At 45.3% G+C, this 14,507-nt stretch overlaps 1 protein-coding gene across 1 annotated transcript in view; it reads left to right on the top strand.

The window, feature by feature from the left end:
* The window catches only part of LGR4 (leucine rich repeat containing G protein-coupled receptor 4), an 81,972-nt gene continuing 67,465 nt past the window's right edge, over positions 1–14,507 (top strand). Inside the window, exon 1 of the mRNA XM_054171654.1 lies at positions 1–559. Coding sequence (XP_054027629.1) covers positions 375–559 — 185 coding nt within the window. The 5' untranslated portion in view covers positions 1–374. The remainder of the gene's footprint in view (positions 560–14,507) is intronic.

The raw sequence follows: 14,507 nt of genomic DNA, 5'->3' as shown, positions 1-14,507 counted from the left end.
CGCAGGGGCGTTCGGCTGCCGGCGCGCTCCCCGGGGACCGCCACCCGCCAGCAGCGGCGTGGGCGAGCCGGTGATGGCCGCCCCCGCGCGGTACCTGCTGGGCTGAGATGAGCGACGGCGACGGGCGCTGCGGGCGGTCGATGGGGCAGGCAGGCGGCGGAGAGCTGGCTTCCCGGGCGCGCCGCTGAGGCAGCCCCAGGGCCGCACCGCGCCGGCCGGAGCCGCCGCCTTATTTTTTTGTTGCTGTTCCTATTTTTTCATCTGTTTTTCCGCTAGCCGGTGGAGGGGGAGTTCGGTGCGCGGAGAGCACCAGTGGAGAGCGGCAGGCCAAGCTGAGCCGGGGGACGCTGGCCGGCGGTCGGCCGGGTCCGGCGATGCGGTGCCTCGCTCTCCTCGGCCTCATTGCCTGGGGCCTGGGGAGCTGGGCCGGGCCCAGCGGCGGAGCGTCCCCCCCGCCTTGCCCGGCCTCCTGCAGCTGCGACGGCGACCGCGGCGTGGACTGCTCCGGGAGGGGGCTGGCCGCTGTGCCCCCGGGACTCAGCGCCTTCACGCACGCCCTGTGAGTCGGGGCGGGGGCCGGGGCGGGCAGGTAGCTGCGGTGGGGCTGGATGCTTTGTCCCCTTTTAATTTATGAACGACCCCAATAATGGCGTGTGTATGTATTTGTTGTAGTCGTTGCCGCGGGTGCAATGAGCCGCCCCAAGGGCCGCTGCGCTCCCCGCCGGCCCGAACCGCGGTGGGCGGCCTGTGGGGAACGGCGGGGTTCGCCGGGCCGCACGCAGGGCCTGCCCCCACTGTCTCGCTAGCGCAGGTGAGGGTGGCGGTGGCCTGAGGCAGCACCTTGCTCCGTCCGCCGCTCCGCTCATAGGAGCCCCGCGGGGTTCTGTCCCGGCCCGATGTGCCGGGCGCCCCTGGGCTCCGGCAGGCGGAGGTGAGGCGGCCGGGCAGAGTCCTCCGGAACAACGAAAGGATTGGCCTCGGGTATTTAAAAGGCCTGGGAAGGTTGATGGGGTGAGACGCGGGGAGCTGCTTGCGTTCTGTAGCACTGAGTGGGGAGATACCGGTGGGGTTCGGTGAGGTCCGGGCCGGCCCTGCTGCCGTCCTGAGGCGGGGGGGGAGCCGCTGCTTGCACATGTGTGTGCCTCTGCGCGTCAGTTCTCTTCAGAAACCACTTCCCAGGCTAGCCGATCTTCTCCCAAAAGTCAAGGCGTTCTCAGTGCACAGCATGCATAAATCCAGTTAAAGAAAGATGCCTTCACTTTTACAAAGTCTCTCGTATGGGATGCATAGCTGAACCTTGAAATAAACCCGATTGTAAACAAGTCTCCGGAGCTTTGTTGAGTTTTGCTTGTGAATGAAGAAAATAGAGACTGTAAAACACTTTCAGCAGTATCCTCTGATCATGTTGTAAAGGAGGCACAAACTGGTGGGTCTTGCGTTGAGTTCTGGTAACTTTAATAATGCAGTTTTAATTGAGGAGCGAACCTTTGGTTTTGTAGAGACATGACCTAAGAAGGATTTGCAGCTTTCGGTATGGTAGTGTTGCTAATCCACAAACCTGTTAAGTTTCACAATAAAACCTGTTAGTTTCACCCCGCTTCTCAGCAAAGATTTCACAGGCTGGAGCAAGGGCTTGCCTGGCCAGTGGTCAGGTCTGCAGTTACTAAAGCTTCGCTGCATTTAGAACGAGAATACAGAGCATGCTACAGCAAATCATGTTTTGTGGTTCCAGATGAGCACTGAACTGCTGCATTGTCAAAATCCATCAGTGGTGCCTTCGAAAATGGCACTTTTTTGTTTTTGCCTTCACTTACTTAATATTCAAAGGGAGTCTGGTTCTTAGTTACTGGAGGTTTTGTTTACAGAGCAGGTCTCCAGTTTCTCCTACATGTTTGGATTAGTTTTTAAATTGTTCAAGCTGGGTGGAGAAGGATTACTGGGCCTTTTGCTTGTGTAGTACTTAACGAATGACACAAGTTGCAGGTCTTTGGTTGTTACCTGTGCTTAGATGTTTTGTTCCTTTTTCTGCTCATTCAGTGTTAGTGGGAGCTAGCTTCATGGTGTTTTTTCTGTGGCAGAAACGGTGTTTTGTGAACATTTCAGGTAGGGAGTCAGGAGCTGCGCTCATGAAGCCTTGGACTTGCTGGTGAATGTCTTCTCTTTCCTCCAAGATAAAATAGGGAAGTCACCCAATGTCATAGAATACTTGAACCCATCTGGTAAAAGCTGTGTTTCAGCACAAGGTTTTATGGTCACTGTGTTGTCTGGCAGCCTTGTAAAATGGGTAGGTACATCCCTGTGACTGCAACATGGCATTCATTGTCTAATGGGTACAAGTTGTCATAGCCAACACCCATTAGAGATAAGGTTGCCAAAGAGTTTCAGTTCGTAAGTTCCTCTTTACTGTTCAGGTAAATTTCCAGAAACTGAGGTAATGCTTAGGACAAAAGTGAGGGAAGACCTTGCATGTACTTCAGTGTGTTTTGGGATGAGGTTTTGTCACCGTTGGTGTTGCATTCTTTAAAGTTGAGAAGACACTTTTCAACTGTCTTATTTTGTGGCAGTGAAGGCTACTCATGATCCATATTTGTGTTCAGTTCCTGTTTCCTTATTTACAGAAGGAAAAGCACTGCTGACTTATTGGCACCTCTGCACTTGAATAGTTTCTGTTGTAGTGAGGCCAGTGGAGTTTTAGAGTATGTAGAAAACATTTTTGTAAGCAATAGGATGCTAATTTCTGACCTGAGAAGCTGAGTTGGGTTGTGTGGAGGGGGAAAAAAAGGGAAAATAAAATTACCCCTCAGCTGACACGTTTGTGCCGTGGCAAAGCATCTTAGCTGCATGAAGAGAAGAAAGGTTTTCTATGCTTCGTGTCAGGCAGTATAAGGATACCAGGAAATCCCCTTAGCATTACTATGGGGCTTTTTTTGATTATAGCCATAGCAGCAGAGAGTCCATAGCATGGAGGTGGCTGAAAGAGTGTTGCAAGTGATGTTCTGTGACACTAAAACAAAGTTGTGCCCATTTTTGGCTTTGGCTCAGAGGTTGTGTAAGAAAGAAAGAAGAAAAGTTGCTCACGATTAACCTGAGCTGGCAGTGGATGAGTTTCAAGGCAATTGAGAACTGTGGGAGGGGCTTGGTATTTAATTCTTACTATGTCTGTTTTCCTGCATTCTTAATTTCTTTGCATCAATTTGCATTAACTTCTTGGGCTGCCACGAATGGCCAGGCAGTGAGCCTCAAAAGCATATCCTTTCTGTGGAGCCTCAAAGCATATCTGTTCAGATTCTCCTTCTATTTCTCTCGTTCTTCAGCTCTTTGCTGATCCATTGCTCATTCCTTGCTTAGTGTCATGCTTAGAAAGCTGCTCCAAGCACAACAGATATATTTTTTTTGGTGTGGAACATGCATTGAACAGGCACTCCACTGCATTCATACCTGGCCGAATGCCTTAGAATCATAACACTGGGGTGCAGAGGGAGAAGGAGGTGGGGGGGTTTATGGTCACCAAAGTATGATGGAGTCATGTGAGGTTAGTTGCATCAGACCAAGCAGCTTGGAAGGATGGAGTATCTGCTCATGATTTGAGTCATCAGTGTGCTTTGAGAGATGGAATTTGAATGAAGAAAGTTGAGTATGCCATCCCAACCACAGTTGTCTTGGTGGAGAGACTTTTGGAAGGCAGATGGTGCTTGGAAAAAAGAGGTGGAAGCATTAGATTCAGGCCCTTTGAGGGGTTGGGATGGAAGGCAGGAGGAGTCAGGAGGACACGACCAGGGATGATTGCTCGATACTTTTACTGTAGGCAGCCATTTGTTCTGTATAATTTAGGTAGGTGTTTATGTAACTCTTAATTACCAGCTGCCTGTTTGTCTGTTTATGAAGGTCGTGATTTTGCTTTGTTGCAAAATAACTGTTGTCTAGCAAGTTGAGATGCCTATGCAAGAATGTGAAAATGTTGTTTGTTTGGGTTTTTTAATTGGGAGCAGTGCGCTCCTGATCTTTGCTGTGATATGTTGCATGCCTTGTGCAAGCAAACATCCATGGTACTGGAATAAAGTTACTGCACTTGTGTTTCTCAGGAGTGCCAGTTTGTGAACTCAAATTCCAGATTTAGGGGGTTTAACACTTGTGTAAGTCTTGATCAGAAGGCAAAGAGCAGATAATTCTACATAATGACTTGGGAAATAGCTTACATGGGCCTTACTCTTTCAGGGGCTTGCCTGACAACCCTGAGGAATGTAGTCTCTCTTCAGCGCCTACTATTATATTTTTGGCTCTTGAAATACAGAAGCAGTGCAGATAATTACTCTTCTAGTGCTTCTTGAATGCTCAGAGAATTATTACTTTTGTCCAGTTGTGAAAGGATGGCCTGCAAGACCAAGCTGCCCTAGAGGACAGACCTTGGTTGTCATGGTCTTTTTTTTTCGTTACTCAACCTAATACTGGCTCTCTGTGTGCTGTGTTATGCCTCTAGCTTCATAAGATGTGGTGGTTGAGAAGGATCTTTTCCTAACTTGTTCTATACCACAGGTTGTTTCAGCAATTGCAGAGTGTTGATTATCTTTGTTTCAGTGCATGGATTATCTGGAAGCGTCTGCATTGGACTTTGAGTTACATGTCCTGCTCTGTTTGTGTATAAATGGCAGAACAATGTGGTTTTGTTTGGATTCAGCAGAGCCTCCATGGTTTTTTGTGTCTTTTCACCTGGCATTTGTATTTTTTGTGGAATGATGGTGTGAGATGTGTAGGTGTGAGATGTCTTCTTAATGTCCAGTAAGAGCACACAGATGCTTAGCATCCCACAAGGGTCAGATAAGCACAGTAAGGACCTGCCTGAGGTTTTGTGAATGCCATCTAGCAGAGTTATTATGATGAAAAGTAAAGCTGTCCAGATGTGACCTTGAGTCTGGAAAATGTAGCATAATTGCAGTCCTCCTGAGATAGACAAGTCTTATCTAATTAGAGGTTTGAAGGTTTTACAGTTACACTGTTCAGTTTTTCACTTGCCCATGCTACATGCTGGTGGTATGATGGCATGTGATAAAAGGCTTATTCTGGCTTGTGAAAATCATGCTTTCCACACTGCTTTTGGAAAGATATGCTCATGTCATTTTAATATGAGTACTTGTGTCAGTGGGCAGAAATGTCGTTAGATTTGTAGAGGCTTGTGAAATCCCACAGGCAGGATGGGGGACTTGAGTTTGATGCAGCATCCAGCATCTGGACCAGAGCCCAAGTGGCTCTCAGTGGCAGCCTCTCCAACAGATTTCGCCTGAGGACTGGAGTCTTTATGGTCCATTTTAAGCGCTTAGGTAGCGTACAGAAAAGTGGAGTAGTTGTTGTTTCAAAGTTTGTTAAATATTTATTTTTACCCTTTTAATGTTCTCTATTTAATGTTTTCCTCTGTTGCTTTTATTCCTCCCCCCCAAAGACTCCAGTGCCCTGCCATAGCACGTAATTTGTCAGGTATTTGGCATTTGTTTTGTACGTTGAGCTCATTTGTATCAGCAATATGTCATTTCTTGTTTGATGCTTACTGGCAGAGGCTTGTAAGTGTGACTTCAGGGAATAAATACTAAGATAAGTCTGCATCATGGAAACAAGTTGGACTTTAGTGTAAGCAAGTTTATGCTGGTAAGTAATTACCTTTTCAGTTCTGGAGAGGAATTTGCTAGTAACTATCTGCTTGAGAAGGGAAATATGGAAGCTGTAATATAAGGACTGCAAACCAAAACAAACCCCAAAGAAACCTCCTCCACAAGGATCTTTATTTGTTTTGTAGTCTGCATCTAAGCCAGCAATTTTTGCAGAACATAAGCTCTTATTTACCCAGAGAAAATTACTGGCCTAGATTTCAGAAGGGCTGAGCACCCATATCTCATTTTAGAGGGCACGAGAACTGCAGGGTTCTGGGAGTGTCTCTGAATGTCAGAGGCCCTCCTCTCCCTTCTCTCCTCTCAGCCACCCTCATGCTTCTTCCTAAAGATGGTCCTCTTGTTGGGAGTGAGCAAGAGCTGATGTTGTTTTGTGTTTGTATTCAGGAGGATTTGCCAACATCTCAGGTTTGCCTGCTCCTTATATTGCAAACAAGCAAGGGAGTGAAATGGATGGGGTTGGTTAGCTTCAGCATGGCCACATGGGACTTCATGGCCAGCAGTTATTCTATTAAGGGATGAATGTGTTTTTTGGCAGTAGCGTTGTGCTGCCAAGTTGTGGTTTTGGGGTTCTTTACGGAAGAAGCAGAAAGTCAAAAATATCTTGAGGAAGAATGAAAGAGATCTCTATGGTCCTAGAAATAGGAGACAAAGGTGGGAGAGGTTATATAAAAGAAGGTAAGAGGAGAAGGGGCCAGACCTATTTGGAGAAACCTGTAAATTGAGGCCACAGAGATTTAAATGTTACAAGACCTTTGCTTACAGAGGTATCTACAGCATTTTGTGGCCATGCTCCCCACCTGATAGACTTGCCATCTGCTTCTCTGGTGACCTAGCATTATGCTGCAGGGAAACACTCTTCTGTATTTTTTCATACCTGCCTTTCAGGCACCGCTGCAGTTTTCTGATAAGGAGCCCTCAAACTTTGGTCTGAAAAGAGATTTCTGGTCATGTGATGTTGGTTCTTAATGCTCTGCCACCACCAGCTTGCTCTGCACAAGCCTTCTGGAAATGTGAAGGCAGCTGTTGGTATTTCCTTACCGACAGACAGGCAACTTACCAGTTCAGCTGATGTAGAATTGCACGTCGCAATGGGTGTCACAGGAGCTTGCACAGAGGAGAGGAAGATCTTGCTGTTATTATATAAACACATTTAAAAGCCTTTGTTTCCAAATCAGGCCCAATTTTGTGTTGCAAATAAGGCTGGTGTGTCAAAACTGGAAAAAATCTAGCCCTAGATACATCATGAGTGCCTGGAAAGCATAAGGAAATCATGCAGAAGTGGCATGTGATCTACCTGGCAAAACAGTTTGACCTTTCTGCCTTTTTTTTTCCCCCCCGAGTGCTGAGTTACTGCAGCTGTCAGTGAGTTTCACTGAAGTTGCAAGTTTCCAATATTTTCAAATCATATGTCATTTCTTTAAAAACACACAGCTGAAAGAGCAGAATGCTTTTTATTTTACTGTTGAATGATTTAACCGTTGCAGGATTGTGATGAGGTCAGAACTTTCCACTGCCCAGAGACCTATTGCTGGCATTGAAAGATTAGGGGAAATCTATATTTCAGCTGCAGCCTGAATTTGAAAGCACGTTCTGCACAGAGCCAGTCAGCTTCCATTAGTACTAATGCCTATCTTTTGCAAAGCAACACAGGATTGTAGCAATCTAGCAACCAGTACCAGAACAAGAGGGCACAGTCTCAGGCTGCATCAGGGGAGGTTTAGGCTGGAGGTTAGGAGGAAGTTTTACACAGAGAGAGTGATTGCCCACTGGAATGGGCTGCCTGAGGAGGTGGTGGGGTCGCCGTCGCTGGGGGTGTTCAGGGTGAGGCTTGACAGGATGCTTGGTTCCATGGTTTAGTTGATTGGGTAGTGTTGGATGATAGGTTGGACATGATGATCTCGAAGGTCTCTTCCAACCTGGTCTATTCTATTCTATTCTATTCTATTCTCAACAATTACATTTACAGTAGGTGTCTGAAAATGATTGATTTGAAGATAAATCAGCTAACTGATTTGTTGCTGTAAGAGGAAATAGAGACTGGATGAGGCACTTGGTGCCATGGTTTAGTTGATTAGATGGTGTTGGATTGTAGGTTGGACTCGATCTCAAAGGTCTTTTCCAACCTGGTCTACTCTACTCTACTCTACCTATTAAACATGTGAGATCTGTTGCTGAAATCTGATGCTTAATGTGCATCACTGTTGTTTTTTGTTGTTGATGTTGTTCAGATCTAATATTGATAAATACACGGGTAATGAAAAAAAATCAGTGGTTTGTAGCATCATTAACTTGGAGCAGTTGGTGGCTTTTGACAACTCAGCCTCATGATTTTGGCACAGTGGAGGTACAAAGTAAGTAATTCTTGAGTCTGAATTTTTTTTTTCTAAATCTGAAGCTAATAAAATAATTAAGTTGATTATTTTCTTTAGGGGTTGGAAAACTATTCCAAAGCTTAAGAACATTCAGTTAAAAAAAAATACATAAATTAGTAACTAATTACGGTATGCTTGGCAGTTAAAACCCAGAAGGAGCCTCAAACCATCCGCATGGGCTGGGAAAAGGGGTAGAAGTTCCACAGAAGGTGCTGTCTTTGGGTCAGAAAAAAAGACTATTCCCCCCCCACCCCCCCCCCCCCCCCCTTTTTTATTTCCTTTCCATGAGAGCAAGTGCTAATTGTCTGTCTTGAGGAAAATCAGGTGAAGGTGTTACGAGCACTCTGGAGAGCACCCTGAGAAGTCAGACCCTCAGAGTAAACGGCTGTATTTGGAGCTCCCATGCAGCGTTTGCTTTCTAAAATACAAAGACTTTAGGAAAAACCCCACGGTGTACCTCCTCCTTTTCTCTCTCCAACCAATCCTGAAAGAGTGCTGGGTCTTACAAGGACTTTTTTTCCATCCTAAAATCGGTGAGCAAATGTGTTTGGACTTTTAAATGGTGCACAATTAGCAATGAATCATAAATGGATGTGCAATTTCAGAGGTATGCAGGGGAGGCCTAAACCTGTTTAATTTAGCTTAATAGGGGCTGCAAACGCAGTTGTGTATTTTATGACCTTGTTCAGTGAAAATGTGTTTTTGTTTGGGAGCTTGCCCATTACCTTCTTGACATCTGCACAGTCGCAGATGAATAGCCTGACCCACTGCTCCAGCGGGGAGAGCGGTGTGGCTGTGCTTTCAATAGGCATGTCGCTGACAAAGGCAACATATGGAATATTTCATTCCCCTCTTGGCAGGCGGTGTCCGGGGCTGTAAGGGCAGAGGGCTGGGGGCCTCAGGCGTCATGAGCTAGCCACACGGTTTGCTGTGAGCCATCAGAATGCTCTCGCCAAAGGCCTCGTGCATTGCCTAACGCTGTATTCTGCCGTGGGACCAGAGCCCCAGCTGTAGAGTGAGGCCATTTAACCGTGCAGTGAAGTTCACTGTGGTGGTGTTTCATTCTTCCCCGCATGTGATACTGAGCAATGCTTTTACTCAACCATTTGGGCACTGTGGTGGTTGGTATTTGGTGTGCAGTATGTGCAGAAGATGTGAATACAGATGAGTGTCCCACTGGAATGTACCTTGATGCCTGTCTCCCCCTGTGCCCATTCTCTTTTCAGAGCACAAAATGGGACCAACTGTTCCCTGTCATCCTAACAGGATACCCACAGTGTGTTAGCTTGTGAAGTGAGAGTTTATCTGCACTCAGAGCTTTGGGGTTATAGCAGGAAAGCAGGGGTGGTCTGCTCCTATTGCAGCACCACCTTGGGGGAGATGATAATGTGAGTCAGGGGAGGACATTTGGGGAAGCTTGTTGCTCCATGTTGCTTAAAGGGATGTGATGGTGGCTAGCTGTAATCCTTTCATTGTTACTAAAATTTCATGTAAGGGATGTCCTGCCCATCCTTTTTAAATTTTCCTTTTCATGTGTTTTTTTTAAATAACTCTTCAGAGGTTTCCTTGCTGTTTTTCTAAATGGTGACCCCAAACACTTAGTTCTGGATGTAGTTAATTCACCTGGAAAAGCAAAGGGATTCTGAAACCTGTGACTTTGGTGGATGCTCTCCCTTTGGGGCAGAGGACCTTTCTATGTGCTGTTCTTTGCTTGATGGAATTGGTGAATCTGGCCTTCACTCAATTCTTGCATGGTAAAGCTGTGAAGGAGCCATCTCCCCTTTCAGGTGCTGTGGTTTAAAGCCCTGGAAATATTGTGTGTGTTTAATGGGCTAAACCTTGTCCAGACTAGGAAACGTGCTAGCAGCTCAGCAGTTCTCTGAGCTGCTTGAACCTACTGAGCCCTTGAGCCTACTGAAGGGGACCCTGCTCTGTTTGGAAGACTGATGTGTTTAGGCCTAGGCTTATATGTTCTTTAAAGGAATTTTGCAACGCTGCTGCCAGCAGCAATCTAGACTCCTTGCTCATCACTTCCAGTTATAATTGTCACCCAAGTGGCCATCCTCTTGAGGTACTAAATGCTCCCCTGATATGTTTCCTTAGGATGTCTCCTTGGGGAATTCATGACCTTCATGGAGTTAGGGAGGGAGAGCTGAGCTGGAAACAGAAAAGGAAGTGGTCTTGTATAAGGGGTCCTGTTCTGCGAATGTAGCTAGTGGTGGTTTGGACCTGTCAGGTTTCTGCCTTTGGTACTTTTTTACTGCTGTTGGTTTTAACACTTGGGTTTAAGGAAAGAAAAAAAAATAGTATGTGCTAATATTGACCAAACTGTTAATATTTTACAGAACTAGTGTGAGTCTTGCTAGGTGTAGAAAATCCATATATTTTCCAAGGGCACATCTGCCTCTATATTAAATGTTTAGTGGAGGCATCAAATCTCTTCAATATCCAGGTCAATGAATCATTTATTTAGATTTGACTTGCTCTTACCTGACATCTTGTTTTCAGACATTTCAGGTGGTTTGTTTACATCTTGGGGCTTTTTAACCTGCTTCCTGTGAAGACAAGTTTCTAGTTTCCAGACCAAAAATGTACAGTGTCTTGATGTTCAGGAGTTGTAAGCAGGGTTTTGATTTGTTTTGAGGATAATAAAAGGGGTTGTTTATTGCTTTAGCAGAAGGCTCTGCAATTGTGCAGCAAGACCAGTTTTTCCTCCTTAAAAATACTTTATTTTTTAATTCCAACTAAGTAACTGTGCTAGTAAAATCTATTGCATGTTCTAAAGAGAAGCCTGTTGTTTGGACAATAATGATTAGAAATCCTGCTTATGAGTAGGACTGCTGGCACTGTCTTTGTGTCTTTGCTCACATAACATGATTTTGTCCCCTGAAAACTGACCATCAGGTGGTAGAAATTCTCTGACATACATCAGCTTGATGCATATTTCCAACTAACCTGGCTGTTTATCTCACCAAATACAGTTCTCAGTTCCTTCAGGCAAAATGCTTCAGCTGTTCTCAGTTGATTCAGTGCCATCAGGAACAGAGAATATAGTGGAATGATAACAGAAAAAAAATATTCCTCCTTAATGCCATTCTTTTTTTTGGGTGAATTTGGCTCACCCAATTTGTGTCTGCCTTGATTTATTTTACTCTGCAAGGGTCAGATGGATATTGTAGGGCACTTTGCTGTTTTGCCTGCCAGTTTGTCCTTAGGCATCTTCAATGAGACTAGATAGCTTCTGTGTCATCTCTGTCCTGTGAGTGCCTGGCAGGAGACACAGCTTGGTGCTTGCCCCTCATCCACAGTTTGTTTGGAGCTGCTGTATAAGGTGTCCAGAGAAGGGCAATGAGGCTGGGGAGAGGCCTCGAACACAGGCCCTACGAGGAGAGGCTGAGGGAGCTGGGATTGCTTAGCCTAGAGAAGAGGAAGCTCAGGGGAGACCTGAAGGGTGGTTGTAGCCAGGTGGGGGTTGGTCTCTTCTCCCAGGCAACCAGCACCAGAACAAGAGGACACAGTCTCAAACTGTGCCAGGGGAAGTTTAGGCTCAGGTGAGGAGAAAGTTCTTCACTGAGAGAGTCATTAACCATTGGAATGTGCTGCCCAGGGAGGTGGAGGAGTCAGCATCCCTGGAGGTGTTCAAGAGGGGACTGGTGGCACTTGGTGCCATGGTTTAGTCATGAGGTCTGTGGTGACAAGTTGGACTTGATGATCTTTGAGGTCTCTTCCAACCTTGGTGATTCTGTGACTCTGTGTTTGGGAGGGCTGGGGGAATTTCTACAGCTTGATCCTGCTTGCTGCCTTAATGTCTCTGCCAGGCTAATAATTTTTTGCCCATATAAGCTTTGTTGCCAAAATAAATAGAAACAAATGCTTGCAACTGTAAGGCATGTAAGGAGCAAATAATCACCAAGCTGAGAATTCTGCCATACCTTGGCAATATGAAATCCTCCACTGTGAACTTTGCTTGTGCCACTGGAGGCCGTGTAGCTGTAAATGTCCCGCGATATGAAAGGGCAATGTTTAGTTCATATGCTTTGTTTCCTGGTGACTCTGGGATGTGTACTTAACACCTGGGACTTGGACATCATGCCTGCACTGCTGAATAGCTTGACCAGAACACACATCTGCTATCCATAGGTTCCCTTTGCCCTTCTGGTTTGGGGCTGTTTTACAGAATACTGTGCAAATGGGAAACATTTGTGGTTGTCTCTGTTCTTCTTTGGCTGATAAAACCATGTTAGGCTCACTGGAGTTCTCTCCATTTGTTGAGAGTACAGCTGGACTTTGATCTTTTTTTCTTTTTTTTTCCTCTGCAATCTTAGAGTAGTAAATATTAGTCATGGCAAAAATGGATGTAGAGTTGCCTACATGGAGCTGGGTCTGTTGAATGGCTAACCAAGCAACAGGTGCTATTCTGAACTTCAGCTGGCTTTTTAAAATAAGACCTTGGCCTTTTTCTTTCCCTGCCCTGTTTGTTTATTGCCATGTTCAGGACTGACAGTGCTAGTGAAGAGTTATCCCTATTTAAAGTACTTCTCATCAACAGGTACTGGTGGAATGTGGGAGTTCAGCTGATAGCTCCTATGTGCCCAGTCCCTGCTTGATGTTTCACACCTTGGAGGTGCTTGGGAAGCTGAGGACTCTATACAGTATCTCTGATAAATGTACATTTTCCATATAACCCCAGTTCTTTCAGAAGGCAGCACATCAGTGCTGTTAGAGAAAAAAAGGGTGTCTGTAGTGCCTAGAGTCACTCACCCCATGTGCTGGTAAGTTTGCATTGTTGGTGCCTTTCTTAAACTACTGTGCCAAATTGAAAAGTAGCTTCTGATTTTAAGAGAACAGGTGAGTTGTGGTGTGAATCAACAGGGAAGATGCAGGGGTATTTTTATGTATGACCATTTCCAGTATTGCAACAGTCCTTTGCATCTCTGATTTAAAGAAAGAAAAGGCATTGAGTAGCAGCACCTGCTTCAGGATTTGAGCCCTGCCTGTACTTTTGCATTGCAGTGCAAGCATTAATCTCTGATAGTGGTGAGGTTCCCTGCTCAGGCACCATTCTGTTTAGCCTTGTGATTGATGGAAATCTGCTGGTATGTAGAGATACCCAGCTTTGAAATCTGTGGGCGTTGAAATTGTTCAGGAGCTAGTTATAAAGTTTTAATGTTTGGTAAAGAAAGCAGGAGAATTGTTACAGCACAACAGTATTTCTTTTGAGGCTGAGAGCATATCTCTTAGCAATTCAGATCTGCAACATTATTGGGAAAGCCTTAAGGTCTTGCTACACTGCATGTTTTGCTTCGCTCCTGTTGGAGCTCAAACACAAGCGTGGCTTTAAATGAGATTGCTGCTTAACCTGTCATAAAGTAGTCAGGTTTTGGTTTAGGTCTCCCCCAAGTGCATCCAGTGTTAGAAATATGGAGTATTGCTTCATATTTGTTTTACATTTTAAAAGCAGTTAGCATGTAGTGCATTTTCAGAGAATATACACAGAAGCTTTGGCCAAGAGTGTAAGAAAGTAAAACCACAAACAGTCCCTCTTTTGCTGCCATCTTCTCAGCACTGACCTCGTGTCTTTTTCCCCAGATGTGCAACTCAGAAGCTCAGGAGGAGATTCTGTTACAGCTTTTCAGGGTTGTGCAAATGACTTTCATTAAGTTTTTACACAATAGCCCAAGGCTTTTGAGGAAGGGCTAGACCAGACACTCCTCACACTCCTTCCCATACGTTGCATTCATTTTGACAAGGCAGTTTCCAAAGTCCAGTGGCAATGGATGCACAAGAGGCATCTGAAACACTGAAAATCTTGCTGACATTTTAAGCATTTCTCAACTGTTAAAAAGATACTATCTGCAGAGAGATTAATAGGCAGTAAGTAAACTATGTTGGATCCAGGCTTGCAGAATGCAGTTGAACTGCTTTATGTTTCAGCACACTCTTTTAATTACTGGGCTCCAGAGTGTTTTCTCTGCCATGGGGGGTTACTTGTACACGTGGGCATTTATCTCAAGAACCATGAATGATGTTTGGGCATACTACCATCATGTTGCCCAAACAATCCCACTCTAGATTACCCCCTTCCTTAATTTCCTTTCAAGAAGATTGTAGATAGGTCTTGGTATCGCTTACACTTGATTACTTCGGTGTTCACTTTCCCTGAGTGATTTAACATGCACAAGCTTAATTACTCTTTTCTGGCCTAGGGAGAGATTTCCTTCCAATAATTACCTTCACTGCCCTTTACCCTTCTGCACATTAGTTTGTTTGGAGAAACCTAGTTGCCCAGTAAGCAACTCCAAACAAGGCAGTGCCTGGAGCTGTGTTGGAAATATAATTTATACCTTCTATGTAGCATGTTAAGCTTCAGTTGCTGAAACTCAGCTGCGAGATGTACTGAATTAGCAAGCTCTGAACACTTCTTCCTTAAAGATAGTTCAAGTTCAGCAGAAAAGCACCAGTTTACACTGCACTT

The sequence above is a fragment of the Dryobates pubescens genome, chromosome 22 (genome assembly GCF_014839835.1).
Source record: "Dryobates pubescens isolate bDryPub1 chromosome 22, bDryPub1.pri, whole genome shotgun sequence".
Classification (NCBI taxonomy): Eukaryota; Metazoa; Chordata; class Aves; order Piciformes; family Picidae; genus Dryobates; species Dryobates pubescens.
The sequence above is the reverse complement of the archived record's forward strand: the minus strand, read 5'-3'. Positions and strand labels throughout refer to the sequence as shown.